Genomic DNA, 23,105 nt, shown 5'->3' with positions numbered 1-23,105 from the left:
GCTAACAACAACCAATCATAGAATAGTAAAATTTGTTCGATGATGTTGGTGCTCCGTAATAAGTCTGTTCTCATTTAGCACAATGTAAGAATACTTATTACTATCGATACAATATAACAATAATCGATAGTGGCTCAATTGTCTATGGAAATACTAAACGATCCAATATGTCAGAGTGGAGTAGCTAGAGTCGGACCAAAAAAAGTCTGCAGCGGATTTGATAGCCCACGCAGTGCAAGTGTCATTTATACGTCATAATTTCATAGAAGTTTGACGTTTAAAATAACACTTGCACTGCGTGGGCTATCAAATCCGCTGCAGACTATTCTTGGTCTGACTCTAATGACGGACAGTGAATGAGACGCTTCTATGTTACTGGCAGTTGGATTAAACAGAGAAAAAAACAATTATGCATATATAGCTGGTCAACCAAATCTTGTGAGTAAAAAAAGGCGCGAAATTCAAATTTTCTATGGGACGATATCCCTTCGCGCCTACATTTTTCAAATTTGCCGCCTTTTTCTACTGTCAAGATCTGGTTGACCAAGTATAGTCTGTTAAGCCATTTCCGTCAATAGATAGACGACAAATTAAAAAAAAATGGCGCGAAGGGTAATCGTCTCACATAACATTTGAATTTTGCTACTGACAAACTTGATTGACCGGCTATACTAACTACACTAAAAAGTTTTCATGCTAGAAGAGCAAGTACCTAATTAGGGTGGTATTCCACCTGCCCAATTTCTTTGTCCAATGTGTGTTTTGTCTCACATTATGCTTGAGAGAGAGTGGGACGCCATGAGATTGACATTGGACAGATGGAATACCACCCTTATTCACTAGGTACACGACTGGTGCTGCCCTCATTTTGTCGGACTTTCTACGTTAAATTACTTTATGATACAACCAAAGCGCCTATACAGTAGGTAATAATTACCGGAACCGCTAATAAATCCGAGGATCCAAGCATGAGAACTTTGATTTGAGGAAATCTCAACTATTAAAATATAATCACATGGGCGCACGCGTACAGGTAAAACATAACATAATATAAAACATAACATAACATACCTACGCAATACGACGAAATTAAAAATGTAATACGTTTTAACATTCCTTGGGGGCTACTTCAATGAAGGCGTAATTAGAGTGACAGAAAAATGCGGGTTATTCCCACTAGTTACCACCAAGTTGTTACCAGTGGTAACTACTGGGATTTTTTTCCCCACCTTTTACCACTGGTAACTACTGGGAATCAGCAAAATTTTGTTAGAGTTAAATACTAATAAAAACAGTATAAATAGTATAGTATAAATATAGAGTGATTTTGAATTGCCTAATAAAATCACTTGAAAAATAATCTAGCCTAGTTCAGCGGTGTCACTCACGAATTCGAGCCAATTGTGCAGTCTAATGCAACTAGTTGGGACCAATCGCGCGCGTGATGCGAACTCATCAACCAATCGCGTTGTAGCGGTGTCACACCGCTGTACTGGCCCCGTTCATATTGTCCGCAAGGCCAGTCCGAGATACATATATACGTCAATGAATGTAAGAGAATAGCCTTAAGCCGTAGGTAAGTCAGATTTTAAGTCGTATTGCAGTGCCCTACAGGGTTTCATATCTGAACTAAATAAAATGTAACATCTTATATTACTTACCTAAATAAATTAAGATACCTACTGAATAGGATTACTGATACTGACAATGACAACAACCAAAAACGACCTATATAATTTTGTCGGATTAATTATTGGCATTATTGCCCACCAAGCTTTAATGTGCCATTGATAAAAACAGTAAGGGTCCAAGTAAATTGAAACAAATTTTTAACAATAAACATTATATTGATATTCCTAAGTTATTATACATAGTATGAAACATAAATACATCTCCAGTTACACATTATACGTCTATATACATTCCTTTCGTCCAGTAGATTTCTGTAAAAAAAGCGATTATATTAGGTATATAAAATTTAGTAGGTAGAGATTTTGCATTTATTTATCCAGTTGTTTGCATTTTTCAACAGTTATTCTTTGGATAGTTTAAGAAAAGCACAAAAACAATGTCCGTTACTATGTTTAAAGCGACTCTTAGCCTACTCATATGAATAATACATACACTGTTTTAATTATAATATAATACATTCCACCACATAAAGCACTCAATATAAGGATGCACCACTATTACAATTGAATTAGATAAAAAAAATGTTTGACATCCATAGCAGATAGCATTACCTTAATAAATTCAATATTTCCTATTTGAATAAGGAGGGCAATTTAAACATAATGAGTATTCATATTACCACGACGTATAAACATGTTATTTATTATCTGTGTTATAATGAATCTAATAATTATAAATAAAAGCGAGTGCACTGTACATGGTTTTGATATAAGTTTAATTAGTATGAAATAATACACTTTTCTAGATGAACTAAAAATGGTACAATACGAGTATATTCAGAATCTTTTTTATAAACCAAAAAAAATCTGCGTAAACTAAACACAACAAGATATACAAAAAAACTACCTAACCGAAAACCTAACATTAACCTGCCTGAAAATAAGAATATAAAATTAAATAAGGTTTTGCACATATTGAATAACACCATCCAGGAGTTGTCATTACAGGATTACAGCTCTTATTAGTACACTATAAGGTTATTTTTATAATAACACTTTTTCAAAAGTTATATAACAAAAGAAAATAAAATATCCTACCTACCTATTTTTTTTTAATAAACATGCCATGAATTTGTGGTGATTCATACAGCAAATAAGCAGCATCTAATTAACTATGTACAACCTAAATTTTAAATAAGAAAAGACGAGAACCTGGGACTAGGTAAAATAATAGTCGTTGTCAAATAAAATGGCATTTCGTTGAGATAAAAGGTAGAGTTACGAAAAAAACTTTTGAGTCACGCACCGGTCACACGAACCCGCCACCAAAAAGCCGCTTCGCACATACAATCGAAATTAACACTCTCATTTTAAAACAACATGCTTAAATTACACGAAACTTGGCATGAATATTTATGTAACATATCTTATGTGGGGGACCAGTCAAGACATATTTTTTGACTATAAAAGTATTAAAAATTACACTAAGAAATGTGCTTAAAACGATTGCATTAACTTGTTGAATAAATGAGAAGACGACATTTAAATTAATAGTGAAGTCGACTTGTCTGTACAAAAAATAAATAGATCAATTTTGCCCAAACATTGTTTTAGAATAATTCACTAATAATAAAATAACTATCCTCTCAACCCTTTGACTGCCAAAGATGGACACCTGTCGCGCGCGCTTACAGCCCAAGATAAGATAATCATTTAGTGCATAATTATTAGGTCAACCAATAGAAACATTCGTGCCTACCGACAAGGTTTACGATGACGCGCCGCGCACGAACGGGTAAAAAAAAATGGTGGAAGCCGTTTTCGCATTATTTTTAGCTTTAGCTAAGCATGTATTTTATTTCATTCAGTTAGTCTAGTTTGAGTAGAATACAGCTATTGTCATTTTAGTACCATCAAAAAAGACACTAAATATGAGCATTTGTATACCTTATTGTGTCTTTGTTAATGTACTAAATACTCCAACTACGGCAACTACTCCCAACAACATCAAATACACATCTAGCACATAACTTCTAATATCAACTCTTATGCACGACGATAAAGCTCATTTTTAAATAATTGCAGGTGTGAGAACCGTATACTAAACCCTGTCAACCATATCCCGTGTGAGAAAATATCTATAATAATATTTATAGAATATGGATGCAGGATTAATGATGTCCACTGGATTACCTAAAGAAGACCACGGGACTTAGATTAGAAGTATATGGGGTGTTGATGTCTTCAAGGTAAGAAGTGATTTATGGAAGAGTGATGCGTTCACAGGACTCATTGCATTGAGTTTTACAAGCAAATATGACAATTTAAGTATAACAAGAATTGCTCGTTTAAAGGTATTAGATTTATTTGGAAGCTTATAAAAGTACATTTTTATGAGTATAAACACACATTATAGTTACATGAAACTTTGAATTATCACATCGATTCCATGGTCCAATTACTTACATATTCTGAGAAACAGCGGCGTAGCTAGGCGTGGGCAAAGTGGCACGGCCTCGCGCGAGGCCCCTTCGGGCATAGTGAAAGGGCCCCGCAGATGCAATTTCGCCGACGGCTAGATTAGTTCGCCACTGCTGAGAAAATTGCTATTACCCATTATACCAATGATTACATTTGATTTCCGAAACTCCACTTTGTGTATCGTAGATTACGACACTAATATTTAATGCACATTTCACCGCTTCGTCATTTTGAGCGACTAGAAGCGCGAGAAATAGCAAGGAAGCCAACAGTTCCTACATGTCCTCATATCTAAATTATTACTTTTCAATTACATTTACTTCTAACAATAAATACAGATACATTCATGTTAGTTTAGTTGATACTCTAGTCTAGTATATATGTTTTTAGAAAGATTGCGTGTTATATTGCACATAAAAAGTACATTTACCAAAAAGTAATATGTAAAATGAAACCAGCAGTATTCAGGTACAGTAAGAAAATCCTAATATTCACAATACATAACCAAATATACAGCAGAACTCCAAGCATTGTATAGAACAAAAAATTGGACTTTAAGGACACCACAACATGTTTTCAGTCCTGTTATTTCCAATGAGGCATTTTTCATTCATCACATCTCATCCTCATAATGAAAAGTAGCAACAGTTTTTTTACTTAACCCCTTACTGCGTGTAATTTTTTTGTATTGAAATTTGAACTTTAATAGTTGTCAACAGAATTCGTTATCATATTCGCCATAATATGGCCTCTTCTGCGGTAAAGGGTTAAGTGTAGTGTTTCGAGTGACGACTCACAACGGTCCACCTAGGCACCTACACTAGTAGTACAAAACAAAGTCGCTTCCCGCTGTCTGTCTGTCCCTATGTATACTTAGATCAACTTAGATCTTTAAACTACGCAACGAATTTTGATGCGTTTTTTTTAATAGATAGAGTGATTCACGAGGATGGTTTATGTATAATTTGTTAACCCGTGCGACGTTGCATACATACCTTGTTTGCGGGGTCAATTATCTCTGCAGCTTACTGTATGAGACAAGCTGCAGAGACTCCAGAGGCTAGCATAGTAGAGGCGTGATAAGCCTTTCCCAGGCTGACATTTCAAAACTGACAATCGAATGTCAGTCTAACTGATCGAAAATAGAACACATGTTTGAAGTGCCGTATGTGAGAAATATATTATAATATATCCCGTAGCCTGATAAAGGGTTAAGATATTTATTTTATTCTCTTTCTAATAGATGTGTAAAATCAGGAGTTCAGACGGCTGGTTCGAGATGTTCCTTAGGCATAGAGGGCAGCACGTGCACTTGCTTGGCCTTGCCCGCGTGGTACACTTGTCCGGGACTGAAGGGCTCGAGGCGAGGGTGCGCTGTTATGTCTTTTTTCGGATCTGAAAAAATAACGGGTTATAGATTAGGTTTATTTTGCTGAAAGCATTTAATAATTATTATTATAGAGTAACCGGGTTGGCTTCGCAAGGTAAGCTAATTTAGTTTTATATATTGTCTTCTTAGTAGTCACGCAGTAGGTACCAGTGTTGGCCGAAAGTTAATGCAAATTGAAAATGCTGGCCATTAACCATTATAAATTGATTCGTAAACTATAATCGTCCGATACGGTTTAAGGTTCAATTTATAATGGTTAATGGCCAACATTTTCAATTCGCATTAACTTTCGGCCAACACTGGTAGGTACCACTACCATATTAAACGTTCACTGAACTACGAGTTTCAGGACACTAATCTGTAGATTAAAAATTAATGTTACGTACACGAAACTGAGTCAGTTTGATTGCTCTAATTAAGTTTCTTTTTTTATAGTTCTGCTTGTCAAGAATGCCACCAAAACGATAGCGTTAGCGTTTTGTATTCGAATTTAAACTGTTGTGAGACTACTAACATTGTGCTTGAGAAAGGAGACCTAGGCTCTCCGCAACATGTCGCGCGAGTGACTAAAAACAAGTGAGTCTAAACTGTAAAATTATTCAATGCTATATTTGTATGTTTTTAACAGTTATAAGTACCTTTGGTGTTCTGTGCGATGTATTTAGAGAGCCGCACAGCGGGCAGCGGCAGGTAGCCGGCGACTAGCGGCATCACATCCAACGTCACGCTCGCCTCCGCACTCGTCTCCAATGATATCACGCCTGCAATAATACTACTTGTTATAGTTTGTAGCTTTCTAATAGACTCCGAAGGCTAATCCTATTGTCTATTGTTAAGAAAAACCGCTCGTGCTACGTGCCACAACCACCTGCATAAAAAATCGGTACTTCGGTTACTGAGTGCCGGCGAGTCGAACGCTACAGAACCAGTCTAAAATGTGTCATCGAGATGCGTAACAAAGGCGCGTTATCGGAGAGCGCACTTACACTGGTTTTTTGAGCGTTGGACTAGCCCGCGCTCAGGTGCCAAATAGAATAATTAGGACCCTTTTTTGCAGGTAAGTAGCACGTGCGGTTTTACTGAACAATAGACAATAGGATAAGCCTTCGGGCTCTACTAGAAAGCTACAAACTATACACGCTTTTACTCGCTATATCTGTTTTTATTTTTAAATTTAATAGTGTACACTGACAATCCAACCTCTAGACTGAGCTTAGGCCAATTCTTTCATGAAACCGATGCTGCCAAAAATACGGGGGTGTGGGGGGACGAGGTGAGCGAATCCCGTGCCGTGATTGGTCCGTTCAAAGACACGGACCAATCACGGCACGGGATTGACTCGAAGATGGAGTAACGCTACCGTATGTGTGGCAGAGGGGGTAGCGCGACTATGCTATGTCTAGAGGTTGGATTGTCTGTGGTGTACATACATTATTGCAGAGGCCGGAAAGCTGATCAGGCGGCCTAGCCAAGGTGACAATCGCTTGCGCTTCACCATCGAATCGCTTTGTGTCTCTCTATCACACTTACATATTAGTGTGACAGTGACTCTTGCGTGTCGTTCGCTACGGAGCGTCAGCAAATTGGCATGATGTCTACGGGGCCTGGTCGTCAGGTAGGTAAATACAACTATTTACCTAACCTGCCCAACGTCAGGTTTAAGCGAGGGGTGGTCCTTTATCTATTGTTGAACTTGTAATCTATTGTTCATGAAGATAGGGTCGATAATCCGTTGGACCTTCAAGATAGCTTTTGCAGTAAACCGTGTTTTAAAGTAACAATTCCAACAATCTTAAGTTCAAGTGGATAAGACAAAATAAAAACTATACCACAATGCTTAGAAACAAAAGAACCTTACCTGCAGTTCTTCCTAATACAGCCCACATAGTCTGATCAGCTAAAACCTCGTACATGAGAGATGTGTATTCCGTTTCGTTGACCTGAAAATTAATAGCAGTTATGTTACCATGTACCGTCGATCACTCAAAGCATGACTTTTCAACGCAAAATAAAAACTATGTACGTTTTTTAGTAAAAAACTTCATATTTGATACAAGCTTTTATCGCTGCCTGTACGGACATTAAGACAATTCTAACAAACCCAAACACAATTAGGTTGTTTTATCACAGAGTTCCTATGGTTACGTCCTTTGCCTATCATCAGATCAGCTCGATGGTACCATAATACTGCATTGTCACTCAACTTACATTACGTATGTGAAGTTTCAGCACAACATAATAAATGGGAAGTGGATCTAATTAAGTTTGCAAGATTTGACCCGAACATATAAGCTTTTAAAAAGCTAGAAAGTTGAAATTATATTTCGTAGTCAATTTTAATTTAACAGAATAGATCTTGAAATAAAACTATTAAAACGGATTATATCGCGTATATTGATTTTATACTACATCCCGACGTTTCGAACCCTTTACAGCAGTGGTTCCTAACCTTTTCAGTCCGGTCACCCCTATGACTAACTAGGGAACCTGATTTTACCCCTCCTCCCAAAATGGTAATAAAAAATAAAACGTGTACGTTTGTTGTATTGCTATATTAGGTTAGCTTATTATCCCCGTAAAATACCAGTTTTACCCCCACGGGGGTAATTACCCCCAGGTTAGGAACCACTGCTTTACAGCGTTCGTGGTCAACGGGTGGAAGGAAAAACTACACTGTGAGTACTAGGTACTCATGAGTAACTATCGCGGTAACCAAAGACAATATTAGAAAAAACCGGCCAAGTGCGAGTCGGACTCGCGCACGGAGGGTTCCGCACCATCAACAAAAAATAAAGCAAAACAAGCAAAAAAACGGTCACCCATCCAAGTACTGACCCCGCCCGACGTTGCTTAACTTCGCTCAAAAATCACGTTTGTTGTATGGGAGCCCCACTTAAATCGTTATTTAATTCTGTTTTTAGTATTTGTTGTTATAGCGGCAACAGAAATACATCACCTGTGAAAATTTCAACTGTCTAGCTATCACGGTTCGTGAGATGCAGCCTGGTGACAGACGGACGGACGGACAGCGGAGTCTTAGTAATAGGGTCCCGTTTTTACCCTTTGGGTACGGAACCCTAATAGACCTTACCCTTTGCACACTAAGCTGCAGGCAGCACACCTGCGACGCCCTACAGAAGTCCGACCCCTTGCTCGGCTCCAGCTTAGTCCTAATAACGAACAGGGTCGTACAGTCCTGTACGTCGAACGGGCACGTGAACATTCTAGCAGGCCCGTCCACGTCAACAGGGCGGTATTGCACGGTGAATAAGGCTTTCATGGGACCGGCCTTCACTAGGGGATCTTTGAGGAGCTCCCACATGAAGGACGCCGTTGTGCCGTCTGAGGCTACCGTCTGAAATGTAGAGGTATGTTATGTTAGTTTAGAAAATGTGCCACGGCTCACAAACCACCGACGGAGTCGCAGCTGACGTTCACGAGGCTACATATTACAGATTTTGAAGCAATTTTTAAGAGTTATTTAATAATTGATGAAATCTGTGATTGTGGCTAGTGAACGGTTTTGAGATAACCTAACCAAAATATAAAATTTAAAAAACCCCCGACTATAAGGTTATAAGAGCTGGTGATCTTCAAACGGCTGAAGAGATTTTCATGAAAAATGGCTAAGAACACTCAGGATAAAGTTATCTATGACACAAAAAAAAAAACTAAACCAAAATCGGTTCATCCGTTTGGGAGCTACGATAACACAGACAGACACGTTAAACTTATAACACCCCTCTCTTTGCGTCGGGGGTTAAAAAGTGATCCATTTGACGAGTAAAGCATCGGCCACACGCTGCAAAGTGCACGGCAAAAACACACCGCATAAGACATATCACTGCGTATACGGAGCATCAAGTTCCGGTGTGTTCGGTTTTTAAGGACGACCGGTCCATTTAAAACCTTATAGGAGCATTCTGGGTAACATCTGGTATTTTAACCCTTTGATCGCAAAAGACGTCAACTGACGCACGCGGGTACAGCCCAATATCAACCTTCGTGCGTTCCGAGAAGGTTCACTATGGCGCGCCGCGCACTATAGACGTGGCGTTCAATTAAGTTATTTATGACTCACCATATCTTTGGCATTCTTCGGATTCATGTCCGACACGGTCGTATTGCCGTCGCACTCCAACTTAGGGTCTGTCAATTCGAATTGCACGAGATGGGCGACCGTGGACTTGAGGGTGACGTGTACAAATTTCCTCGTGTTCGATGTTAGGAGGCGCCAGGACGTCACCATGGGCGGGGAGAAGTGGAGGGGCACTTCCATAGCCGCTTCCCACCAGGGACAGTTGAGCCAGACCTGAAATAGGACAAATGAGCCAATGTCACGTCAAATCAAATAAAGTCGAAATAGAGGCAAATTGTCAAAGTAAATTATATTCTATTCTAACAGTTTTAATCTTCTGTCGAAAGATTCAGTAAATGTACTGTGGCTACCAAATTTACCATGTCAGTAACTCTCTAAACACTCTTTTCTCCTTGGTAGTACATACTAACTACGGGGAAAAATTGGTTGTAATTAGTACCATAGTCCACAAATCAAGTCATAATTGTACAATAATTCTAGATTAGTAGATACTACACTTGCAGAGACACAAGTATTATGCTATTTTCGACGGAATTAGGCCGGGTGTACCACATATTAGATGATAATGCTGTGTAGACCTTTGGATGCCTGGATGGTATACTGGTCACACACAATAGAACAATATTTTGCTTGAAATCCTCTCATTTACAGGAAACATTTAGGCATTTGGGGCCTGGGTCCAAAGTAACTTCGGGATGCCTGCCAAGACTCCATTCCTGCATTTCTGGATAGTATGGTGAATGGCCAGCGTCGTCGCCGGCGAGGCGGATCACCAGACCCGAGGATTTTAGGAGTATTTCACAGGACTGCAACTCACAGTATGCTCCAGGCTGTTTTCTTTCCTGGGCTGCAGGTTCGCGAGCAGCCTGAGCGGCACCCGCGTGGTCTCGAACGGCTTGCTCGCCGGCACCGGTATGGAGAGCTCCCGCGCCGTGCCAGCGTCTCCGTCACCGACCCGGATCACCAGACCCAAAGAGGTTTTTAGGAGTATTTCACAGGACTGTAACTCACAGTATGCTCCAGGCTTTTTTCCTTCCTGGGCTGCAGGTTCGCGAGCAGCCTGAGCGGCACCCGCGTGGTCTCGAACGGCTTGCTCGCCGGCACCGGTATGGAGAGCTCCCGCGCCGTGCCAGCGTCTCCGTCACCGACCCGGATCACCAGACCCAAAGAGGTTTTTAGGAGTATTTCACAGGACTGTAACTCACAGTATGCTCCAGGCTTTTTTCCTTCCTGGGCTGCAGGTTCGCGAGCAGCCTGAGCGGCACCCGCGTGGTCTCGAACGGCTTGCTCGCCGGCACCGGTATGGAGAGCTCCCGCGCCGTGCCAGCGTCTCCGTCACCGACCCGGATCACCAGACCCAAAGAGGTTTTTAGGAGTATTTCACAGGACTGTAACTCACAGTATGCTCCAGGCTTTTTTCCTTCCTGGGCTGCAGGTTCGCGAGCAGCCTGAGCGGCACCCGCGTGGTCTCGAACGGCTTGCTCGCCGGCACCGGTATGGAGAGCTCCCGCGCCGTGCCAGCGTCTCCGTCACCGACCCGGATCACCAGACCCAAAGAGGTTTTTAGGAGTATTTCACAGGACTGTAACTCACAGTATGCTCCAGGCTTTTTTCCTTCCTGGGCTGCAGGTTCGCGAGCAGCCTGAGCGGCACCCGCGTGGTCTCGAACGGCTGGCTCGCCGGCACCGGAATGGAGAGCTCCCGCGCCGTGCCAGCGTCCTCATCCGCGAGGCGGATCACCAGGCCCAACGAAGTTTTTAGGAGTATTGTTGCGTTCTGGATGGAAAAAAAATTATTGATGTAAATATACTTGGTCAACCAGATCTTGACAGTAGAAAAAGGCGGCAAATTTGAAAAATGTAGGCGCGAACGGGATATCGTCCCATAGAAAATTTGAATTTCGCGCCTTTTTTTACTGACTAGATTTGGTGGACTAGCTATATGTATAGTTGAAAAAGTGCGTGCATGGCGTTAGGACGCATAACTCTTGTATTTCTGTTTTTATCCGAGTATTGGAAGAGTTGCTTTTAGGATTGCATCATTCAGCCAATATAATGCAATATTTTTTATCTATGGAATTATATCATTGTTCGAACGAGCGAATTACGTGATCTTTGACATTGTTCTACGATCCGAATGGAATATACTATAGTGGTGGTTGGATCACTGTGTTATAACAGTCTGCGTTTGCATCTGTGAATGACGTATACGTTAATTATAATGTGATCTGGTCCGACCATTTCCAGTGTAATAGGGAGTATTACTGCAATGTTTTGCCGCCAGAGTGCAACACTAGTGACTTAAGTATACCATAGAGTAACTTATGCATACTGTACCTTAAACTGTTTTTTGACAAGTTTTCACAGAAGATCAAAGATGAAATTGATACATCAAGGCAGTTTGTTTACAAAGGGCCTACCGGGAAACGCGAAATCGAAACTCGGCTACCTGCCTCTTTATCACTCGAATATGCAAGAGTGATAGAGAGGTTAGATAACAAAAATTTGACTCTCTTCGTTTGCGGTAGACCCTTAGATTGTGACTTATTGTGGGAGTGACGCCACCTACGCAGAGTTTGAAGCAACTTTTTATTTATATTTATTTATACGGTATAGATATCCCCAAAAACTCACCTCTATATGCGAACTGCCACTAGTCACAACCAGCTCCATAGCATGCTCTAACCCAGCCACCAAATCCTTCTTAGGCTCCACCTTATTCAAGTACACATTCACCCCTTGTGTCACCACATCATACCCCACTTTCAAACTCGTCAGCACATTTGACAAAAACTCTAATTTCTCTTCAACCAGCAAAGATATTTGGCCGAGTTTAAATGTACCCGGTGTTTTCGATATACATTCTAAGGTAATCTCATTCGTGCCCGGTTTTAGAGTGAAATTTTCGCATGTGAATGAATGTTCGTAGTTACTTCTTAAAGTGGCGGACGGTTTTCTGTATTTGCTGCTGTCTGAGCGCTTGAGAGTAACTTTAGGGTTGATGCACTCTACTGTGGCTTTTTGTAAGGAGTTGTCTTCTTTGTAGTGAAGCTGGGAGGTTATGTGTAACGGGTTTAGCAGAGGATTCTTAGGTTTTAAATCGTCCAGTCTTATACTGAAAGAAAAAAATGAATTATACATATAGGAACTTATAATGTAAGTAAATCAAACTCTTAGAACCTACAGTTACTTAATTAACAAATTCAAAAGAAGATGATATATCGTTAGGTGACAAGCAAAACTCACTAATTACCACCACAAGTTCATAGCCATAGTGAACCATATTAGTACTAAAAGAAGGTTGATTTTTGTTTAAATATCTTTTAGTAATTAGTGAGTTTGCTTGTCACGTGACGATATGTAAACTTACCTTGTAATTAAATTAGTTAATTCGTTATCGCCCTCTGGCGCACTCTTCCTCGGCGAATTATTCTGCGATCCTACATTATTATTAACACTTAACTCAGTCTTATAACTTTTCGCCGGCGTCCTTTTCTCTATCTGTTTATCCACTTTAAACTCCTCTATACTAATCGCTGCGCGCGTACAAGTAATATCTTTAGGCATATTGCTTTCTACGACCAAGCGACATTGGACTTTATTGTCAGTGATATAGATATCACGGTTGGACGGCAGTAGCGTTACTGAGACTATTTTGAAGCACTCGTTGAGCTCAGTTAGCACTGGTTCGGGTTTTTGGGAGAGATCTCTGATTGATTTCATCATTTCCTCGAAGTAGAAGTTTCTGACTAGGATTTCTAATTCGGCAGTGCATGCTATTGTTGCAGAGAGCTTTGTGTATCTGAAAAGTTAAAGTGTATGATGAAAACATTTGTGGATACATCTTTACGACCTGTGCACACAGTGCACACCGTATGCGTGTGCTTAAAAATGCACGTACACTTGCGCGTTTTAATATATAGAATATAGATTATTAAATTGTACAACGGGACTTAATCGCGTACGCGTCGCGTTGTACAATTTAATAATGTGTAAAAATTGTGAAAGTTTAAATCAGTGTTAGAATATAGATCCTTAAGTAAGAGAGACAGCGCACCGCTTGCGTTACGTGTGCATGCACAACTGCAACATAAAATGCACGTTTACGCACACGCAGCCGGTGTGCTCTGGCCTTTAGTCAAAGAATCATTGATATCGCTGTATGGCGTCTATTACGTGGTAACTCTGATTGTCAAAAGTTGAAGTTTAAAAATTCCGAATAACTACCGATTTCCCAATCTTTTCGATTAAAATTCCCTATTGTTTTCATCAAGTTGCGTTGTCTGTGTGTGTGTTTTTCCCTACCTGTCGACGTCGTCCATCTTCTTAGCCGCCGCCACCAGCTCTAGCCGGGTCTGCGCGGCCAGGTCTCGCCACCCCTGCTCCTCGTAAGACCGGAGGGCATCCATCAGGAAAACCACCGCTTTCTGAGTCTCACCGAGTTCTGAGTATAATTCCCTATTGTTTTCATCAAGTTGCGTTGTCTGTGTGTGTTTTTCCCTACCTGTCGACGTCGTCCATCTTCTTAGCCGCCGCCACCAGCTCTAGCCGGGTCTGCGCGGCCAGGTCTCGCCACCCCTGCTCCTCGTAAGACCGGAGGGCATCCATCAGGAAAACCACCGCTTTCTGAGTCTCGCCGAGTTCCGAGTAAAACGCGGCTAGGTCCCGGCCAATGAGGCGCGCGAATCTACAAAAATCAATGACAAAAATGAATCGAAGATAAATTTAAAGTCATGGCAAAAACACATGTTTGTTTAAGTTTACGAAAGTCAATTATCAAAAAACCTGCGTCATTAGCAACAAAAGAAATTATTCTTACCATATTCAGTGTCAAAAAAAAATAAGGTACTAAAAACTTTTCGAATATCAAGTTTTTCCCGTCAGCTCCTCCTTCTATCAATATTTTTATCTTTTTGCTGCAAAACGCTTCCTTCAGCCGGTCCGTTGCCGTCTGGTACTGATTGTTGGGTTCGTTGTCTCCCATGCCTTCTTATAGCATGATCACTAGTATTCCACAGTGGCTTTTAAAAATAAAAGAACAATAGACTACTCCTATGGTTGCTCGCATAAAGTACCTAAGTAACAGGACATACCTTAACCGTCCAATATGCTTATACGTCCCCATAGCCAACTCGGCCAGCTCCAAGTAATACTGCTGGAAGCTCGTCTTGCTGCACAACGCCTCCTTCAGCCGGTCCGTTGGCGTCTGGTACTGATTGTTGGGCTCGCTGTCTCCCATGCCTTCTTATAGCATGATCACTAGTATTTCACAGTGGCTTTTAAAAATAAAAGAACAATAGACTACTCCTATGGTTGCTCGCATAAAGTACCTAAGTAACAGGACATACCTTAACCGTCCTATATGCTTATACGTCCCCATAGCCAACTCGGCCAGCTCCAAGTAATACTGCTGGAAGCTCGTCTTGCTGCACAACGCCTCCTTCAGCCGGTCCGTTGGCGTCTGGTACTGATTGTTGGGTTCGCTGTCTCCCATGCCTTCTTATAGCATAATCACTAGTATTCCACAGTGGCTTTTAAAAATAAAAGAACAATAGACTACTTCTATGGTTGCTCGCATAAAGTACTCAAGTAACAGGACATACTTTAACCGTCCTATATGCTTATACGTCCCCATAGCCAACTCGGCCAGCTCCAAGTAATACTGCTGGAAGCTCGTTTTGCTGCACAACGCCTCCTTCAGCCGGTCCGTTGGCGTCTGGTACTGATTGTTGGGTTCGTTGTCTCCCATGCCTTCTTATAGCATGATCACTAGTATTCTACAGTTGCTTTTAAAAATAAAAGAACAATAGACTACTCCTATGGCTGCTCGCATAAAGTACCTAAGTAACTGGACATACCTTAACCGTCCTATATGTTTATACGTCCCCATAGCCAACTCGGCCAGCTCCAAGTAATACTGCTGGAAGCTCGTTTTGCTGCACAATGCCTCCTTCAGCCGGTCCGTGGGCGTCGGGTGCTGGTTGTTGGGCTCGCTGTCTCCCATGCCTTCTTATAGCATGATTACTAGTATTCCACAGTGGCTTTTAAAAATAAAAGAACAATAGACTACTCCTATGGTTGCTCGCATAAAGTACCTAAGTAACAGGACATACCTTAACCGTCCTATATGTTTATACGTCCCCATAGCCAACTCGGCCAGCTCCAAGTAATACTGCTGGAAGCTAGTTTTGCTGCACAACGCCTCCTTCAGCCGGTCCGTGGGCGTCGGGTGCTGGTTGTTGGGCTCGCTGTCTCCCATGCCTTCTTATAGCATGATCACTAGTATTCCACAGTGGCTTTTAAAAATAAAAGAACAATAGACTACTCCTATGGTTGCTCGCATAAAGTACCTAAGTAACAGGACATACCTTAACCGTCCTATATGTTTATACGTCCCCATAGCCAACTCGGCCAGCTCCAAGTAATACTGCTGGAAGCTCGTTTTGCTGCACAACGCCTCCTTCAGCCGGTCCGTGGGCGTCGGGTGCTGGTTGTTGGGCTCGCCGTCTCCCATGCCGGCGGACAGCATCACCACCAGGTGGAGTTGCTCGGATGTTGGTTCAGGGGAGCCTGGGAGGAGGCCGCAGAGCTTGCCTAGTTCGTGGAGCTGTGAATAAGTTAAATAAGGGGTGTTATGTAACATTTGAAGACCGTTTGACGCTTAAAGAACAAATCATCGATTCATCAGGTAACAACACAAACTCTGTAAATAGTACCACAAATTCAGAGGCATAGTGAACAAAAATGGTTGATATTTGTTGAATTATTTTGATGCAATAAGTGTCAGTGCGGAATGAGAGAAGTGAAATGTACATTACACGACTCTTCTCTTTCCGCACAGACTCTAGTGAGTTTTGGACTAATATTTTTTTTTCTTTTGTTAATTGAAGGGATGTTTATAAGAACAACATAACTGACTACACTGGTTGACACCTGAAACGATTAACAATGTTCTTAAAAAAGTGTCAACCGCTCTAAGCAGTTATGTTGTTTTTGTAAACATCCCTTCATTTTTTTTGCTATTTTTATTGTTGTATGGATGGATTACCTATTTCATTTCACACTGTCACGCTGTGGACGGTGCCGAGACAGCGAGAGGTAAGGCCATGAGGCGGGATATACCTTGTCTTTAGCAGTGTCGTGTAGCGGCGCCTGCATGGCGGCGCACTCCTCCCTGTTGGCCTGCGAGAGCCGCTCGCAGGCGCGCAGGGTCTCCGCACAGGCGAGCTGCGCCCAGCAGGCCGCCGCGCCGTCCACACCCGCGCAGCCCAGTAGCGAGAGCTCGACTAACGTGTTGTGGACGGTGCTGACAGCGAGAGGTAAGGCCATGAGGCGGGATATACCTTGTCTTTAGCAGTGTCGTGTAGCGGCGCCTGCATGGCGGCGCACTCCTCCCTGTTGGCCTGCGAGAGCCGCTCGCAGGCGCGCAGGGTCTCCGCGCAGGCGAGCTGCGCCCAGCAGGCCGCCGCGCCGTCCACACCCGCGCAGCCCAGTAGCGAGAGCTCGACTAACGTGTTGTGGACGGTGCTGAGGCAGCGGGAGGCGATCTGGAAGTGATAAAAAAGTATACCCTTTGAACAACACGCCTATAGTGCGCGCGGAACGTCATCGTGACCCTTGTCGGAATGCACGAAGGTTGATATTGGGCTGTAGCCGCGCGCGTCAGTTGACGTCTTTGGCGGTCAAAGGGTTATAGAAGAGTTTACTAGAGTAGGGGGCCAGTTGCACCAACCACAAATATCGGACTGATTAACTTCACTCAGCAGAAGTGAACTATGTTACTTTCCATACAATACAATTTAGCCAACGCTTTAACGGAGACAGTGGGTTCGGTGCAACCGACCCTGAACATTATATAGAGTAGTGTGAGGTTTTAACGACCGACTTATAGAAACGGTTGCCTAAGGCAACCTAGGGTGCTATCCATTATATCACGGTTACAAGTTTTTTTTCGGTGTCTAATTTGTGAACAATTCCATAACAAAAGCATATTTACCTAGTTTTTTTATCAAGACCAGAGCGTGAGGTGCTCTCACTTAATACAATCAGTAGTAATTGTAGTAAACGCTACTTTAAATAGTTTCAATCGTTTGAAAAACGAATTGCTTATTTGCGCCCTATAAATGATTTATTTCTTTAAATTCTATTCATTTTATCCATTAATCAAAATAACTCTACACTCACGTCTAATTAATAAATACTACACGATCTGTAAATTGCAGTGCAAAACGCAACTGCAGGCCTTATGCGTCTAGCGTTGCGTGAAAACGATAACTCGCACTCTCACAGTCGGACACATGTGTCATTGGCAGTGTTCAGAGATCATAGACTGCCTCACATGGACTCTGCACACGTACAATTCATCAACGTCAAACTTCTATGAAATTATGACGTACCTATTATAAATAACACTTGCACTGTGTGTGCTTTCAAAATCGTTGCAGAAGTCTGAAGATAAGTATCTTGGTCTAACTCTATTTAACGATTTTTATTACCCAAGTAACATCCGCTTCTTTTACAGGGTTTGGTCATTGGTGATATGGACTTTTTTGTACTTAATATAAGAAGTGGTCGTGCTCTCATTCTAAATTACATAGTAAGGGAACGTCAACATGTGGTGACCGCGAGTCGTCGTATACCTGTCGCAGCCGGATCGTATAATCCGCCGTATTACATTACGGCTAGTCGTTTTACAAAACAGGGGCGTTTATGAAATGCGGCGGTTCGACGATTAGCCGGATTGAATGCGGCTGAATGAAAATCCGCCGGAATGTATTCGGCGCCATACGTTCTTCAATACGGCTAGCCGTAATGTAATACAGCGAGTCATTAGCCGCCATTTGACAGTTTTTAGCTCCCATTTTTAACACTCGTGGCGCTGCCTGACATAACAACAACAAACTATAAAAATCGCTGGGGTGTCCATCAAATCTGGAGTTCGTCGGACTGTTTCTTTTCAAAAAACATTTCCTTCGCAACTTAACTAGACGGAGCCCCGCAAGCGGGGCTCCTATTTCTGAGCGGTTTGCCCTTCGGGCATCTGAAGCTACCTAACAAACCTAACCTACCTACCTATTGATTTAGTGAGACGTCCGTGAAAACATTACACTTTGGGGAAAAAAGCGTAGGTAGGTAAGTAGGTTAGGTTCGTTAGGTAGCTTCAGATCCCCGAAGGGCAAACCGCCCAGAAATAGGAGCCCCGCTTGCGGAGCTCCGTCTATTTAAGTTGTGAAGAAAATGTTTTGGAAAAGAAACACATGTAGTGCGGTGGGACCATGGTAAAAATAAATTAAATTGCAAACATTGTCAAACTCTGGTTACATAGGCGACCGAAAGAACTGGTCACTCTACAATCTAAATAGGAGATACGATGCGGCTAAACGTAGGCCGCCTTATTGAAGAACGTATCGCAATGACAATCCGGCTAATCGTCGAACCGCCGCATTTCAAAACGCCCCTGTTTTGTAAAACGGCTAGCCGTAATGTAATACGGCGGATTATACGATCTGACTACGACATATCTACGCTTCGTGTAGTAGTAAAGCGATCAGTGTCAGTTATAAAACCGATTAAACGACATGCGACCGAATACTCAAACGCTACTGTTAATCCTACTAAAACCGTATGCGTTAATTAAAGTAGGTAATTAACTGCCTTTTTGTACATTAAATGCTCTATTTCAATCTATAAATCAGCGGGGTATGAACAGTCCTGAAACGTTAATTAATTAAACTCACGAGCCTAAACTCTAGGGGGTTGCGTGTACCTACTACAGAATTCCTATCAGATCTAAGTGGGAAATCAGGAAATGAGTAAAATTCAAGGATTTGGTTAAATATTACAGACACACGGACGCAGACAAATGTAAATAAAAGTTTGCAAAAATCTGTTGGGTTTTTATTTCAAGCATTTCTTAACTCCTCTAATTTTGCGTAACGTTTTAATTCAAATTTAACTCCAATTATATTGGAGCGGAAAACAACTCTAATATAATTGCTGTGCCCTAATTTCAAACGGACGCGATGTACCTAACTGGACTTCATAATTTAAGACAACTGTACTAGGCCTATTTATAAATCCTGACAAGAATAGTGCAATATTAATAAGCACTGTAAATTGTACAATTTACGCACAGATGTGTAAGTAAAATAATAATGAAATTTTATAAGAAATGTTTTATGTGCAAGTAAAAAAAAATGTCAGGCAGCGCGGAATGTGTCGCTAATACCTATGTGAAAACATAATAAAGAAAAGAAATAATCTCATCTGTGTGGCTTTCCCCGGATTTGTTTAAGCCTGCCAGGGGCGCGGATTTTAATAGTGTACCTATAGGACCGGACCGTTTGTGTTTGAGTTCCGGGGAAAAACGTGATATTATATCAGCAGTTCAATAGTATTTATACCTATCCATAAAATGTCTCTATCAATCTACCACACGCAACGCAACATGACTCATATCTCCAACCATTTAATATTTACGTACATTTTTTCGCAAATCGCCCAAGCAGCCGTCAATCTAGATTTACTGCTAATTCCGATGATCGAAAGTACATACGTCGTGCGTATGTCAACGCGATTACACACGATAATTGACTGGTAATGATGCGTCACAGGTGGCTGCCCAACGGGAATGATCGCCAATGTCTAGGTTATTGGCAGAAATAGTAGATTGTGCTATATGACATGATTTCTTTATGATTGCACGTCAGAAACTTCGTAATATTTTGGTAGCGTATTTGAGTTAGGGAATGTAAGAATTAATATGTTGGAATTGCGGGTGATTTTCGCAATTACTCGACATTATTAAGTACAACTTTGGGAAAGAAACTTTAAGGCAGAGGAAATATATTTCCCACATGATTTTGAACTTTACCGTAAAGTAATAGGGTTCAATTTTACATACAGGCATTATCAGTTATTTCAACTGTCTGCCTGCTTTACAAATCTAATCTAATACCTTTAAACGAGCAATTCTTGTTTATGTATATATATCGGGGATCTCGGAAACGGCTCTAACGATTTCCGATGAAATTTACTATATGGGGGTTTTCGGGGGCGAGAAATCGATCTAGCTAGGTCTTATCTCTGGGAAAACGCGCATTTTCGAGTTTTTATATGTTTTCCGTGCGAAGCTCGGTCACCCAGATATTAATAATATACATAACATTAAAGCTCTCCAAAGGGGAGCCTCTACGTGTTGGATCTATATCCCCACGCAAGCCTATCAAAAGACCGGGATTTATAGGCCCGTGAAACCCAAAATGGAGTTACAAATAATAATAAATAAATTTGCATAAAACTTGTCTTCAAAGAGAATAATGATATTTTCTTTAGTCTGGGGAGATTTATTTTCAAGTTACTTAGGTATTTAATAGTAGTATTAATAAGTAAAGACACTTACCTCACAAGGTTTATTCATAAGCAGTAACATGGCACTTTGACGTTGAAACAAATAGCTCCTAAAGTCTAAGAGGGTAGCTTTTTTCTTAATAATAAGCTCTCTCAGATGCTGCGGCACCCGAGCCGTCAGTCTGACCGCCTGCCAAGACGTGATGGGCTGCTTGAACGTGTCAAGCCATTTTGGACCCTCCGTCACATTGGAATTGAGCACAAATTGGGAGAACAATGCATCCAATTCGTCATATTGGACTAATGCTTCTTCATACAAACCTAACATTTCTAATACAAATGCTAGTTGTTCCTGAAACAAAAAATATATTTTAATGCCTCAAACAATTCTCAATAAATTTCGTCAGCCAAATTCACCAAACTCCTTACTCCATTTCAAGGACATTTAATTATTGTTATTATTTAATGAACAATACCTAAAGTTGTAAATCCCTCTTTCGGAATTACGAGGTTTGCCCCAATGATTTCTATATCATGGATAGGTATAATATTTAGTCCCATTTAAAATGAAGTAAAAAGCCAGGCTTAATAAATCAAGTTTCAGACGTGCACATTTTTTTTTTAAATTGTAAAACTGAAATACATTACTAAATTATTAGAGTTCTGAAGTTTTGTTATTGTAAGTGAATGCGAGTTCTTACCTGTAGAATAAAATATTTACAAAAATCCCACTCCGGGTCATTTCTTTTCTCTCTCTGCTCCCTCATGTGCTCTTCGAACTTTATCAATGCCTTGTTGTATGCCACCAGCACAAAATGCCTCATCTTCGCCACCAGTGCCCTCCATGACTCTGCACTCCTCGCTTCAGACTTAATAGGATTAATTACAGACAAAAACCTATCTTCCGTCTGTTTTATGGCAAATTCCCCTTTTATTTTATCCAAAACTGTAGTTCTGGGTAGCAACTTGTTGGTTTTCCTAATATCATAAGTTTCTACTAGAATTATCATCCAGTCAGTGATGCCTTTCTTTTCTAATTGCTTGAGCCATATTTCTATATCTTCTCTGAGTGCGGTCTTGTAATATTCTATATCCTATAGAGAAAACAATGTCATAAAAGAGTTGCTAGAAAAATTAAATTATTTATGAAATTATCAGCAATTTTTTTGTAGATGGCAATGGGCCTATCATTCTGGAAACGTCATACTTCCCTGAACCAATCTGATTATAGTCTTGCGATTGATTGCACATATTATATAAGAAAAAAAAATTTTAGACAAAAGAGAGGGATGGTAGGTATCCATAATATCCACTTATAAGTGATTGTGAAGTATGCAGACTGAGTAAATAATTTACTTACCACACAGTCAGTCCAATAAATATGCAGAATCGGGCGGTTTAATAAGTTGAGCTCAGATTGCACTTTATCTGGATTATATTTAATAAACGAAGCTTCCAAGTAAACAGACTTTGTGACCCGGCCATAGGACCTCCTCCACTCACACGAATCCTGCGGAATCGCAGCCACTAGCGGAGCTTCTAACGTGCAAAACAAGTTCCAATCCCCAGCGCCTAAAAAATAAACAAATATGTAAATATGGAAGCATCTGTGCAAAACATCTCTCACACAAGAATTGGTTTCGATAAACTTACATGTTACAATAGGTTTACTGGTCATTCCTTCGCGATTAGCTGGCGAATTATCGACCCCCTTCATTTTTCATTATCAGTGAAATCCCTCGGTTGTGCGGTCATGACACAAATTCTAAATTCCGCCTAATTACATACGAGTAAGAATCCACCCACTTTACTATAAGCAAATAATAACCACAACCCTTATGAATATTAAACTTTTTCTGCGGTAGATAAATATAAACTGTTAATATTGAGGGAAATTTCAATATTTTCTACTCGTTTTGATTTTTTTTACGATTAAAAACTGGATTTTGGCTTTTGGCTGTCAAAATCTGTCGCTCTGACTTGACAGCCACCCAACACGACAGTGACGTTTCGTTTCCACCATTATCATCACAAATACAACAAATTGTCGTAATAACAAAAATGTTTTATATTATATTCATGAGATACAAATAATTATACATTGAATTATATTTTATTAAAAAAATAGCGACACTTTTGTGAAGTATATGTACAAC

General features: G+C 40.8%; 1 protein-coding gene across 1 annotated transcript; it reads right to left on the bottom strand.

Moving 5' to 3' along the window:
- Positions 1 to 5,366: 5,366 nt before the first annotated feature.
- LOC134662146 (trafficking protein particle complex subunit 10) lies at positions 5,367 to 22,914 on the bottom strand. Its single transcript, XM_063518417.1, has 15 exons — positions 22,603 to 22,914; positions 22,310 to 22,521; positions 21,651 to 22,043; positions 21,002 to 21,301; positions 16,944 to 17,147; positions 15,969 to 16,207; positions 14,105 to 14,287; positions 12,971 to 13,402; positions 12,235 to 12,715; positions 11,195 to 11,377; positions 9,584 to 9,814; positions 8,594 to 8,857; positions 7,361 to 7,442; positions 6,141 to 6,263; positions 5,367 to 5,507 (listed from the first exon to the last, which is right to left on the bottom strand). The coding sequence occupies exons 1-15, from the start codon at positions 22,664 to 22,666 to the stop codon at positions 5,374 to 5,376; spliced, it is 3,525 nt and encodes a 1,174-aa protein (XP_063374487.1). The 5' UTR covers positions 22,667 to 22,914; the 3' UTR covers positions 5,367 to 5,373.
- Between the last annotated feature and the right edge of the window lie 191 nt (positions 22,915 to 23,105).

The sequence above is a fragment of the Cydia amplana genome, chromosome 1 (assembly GCF_948474715.1).
Source record: "Cydia amplana chromosome 1, ilCydAmpl1.1, whole genome shotgun sequence".
Classification (NCBI taxonomy): domain Eukaryota; kingdom Metazoa; phylum Arthropoda; class Insecta; order Lepidoptera; family Tortricidae; genus Cydia; species Cydia amplana.
Note: the sequence above shows the minus strand (reverse complement) of the source record. Positions and strands in the feature narration are given on the sequence as shown.

Bases quoted from the DNA above. Each gene is read 5' to 3' on its own strand.
- LOC134662146 (XM_063518417.1), bottom strand. From the start codon at position 22,666: ATGAAGGGGGTCGATAATTCGCCAGCTAATCGCGAAGGAATGACCAGT. The intron at 14,288-15,968 runs GTATGTCCTGTT...TGATTTTTGTAG, and splicing joins AAACATATAGGACGGTTAAG to ATTCGCGCGCCTCATTGGCC. The intron at 8,858-9,583 runs GTGAGTCATAAA...TCTACATTTCAG, and splicing joins CGAAGAATGCCAAAGATATG to ACGGTAGCCTCAGACGGCAC.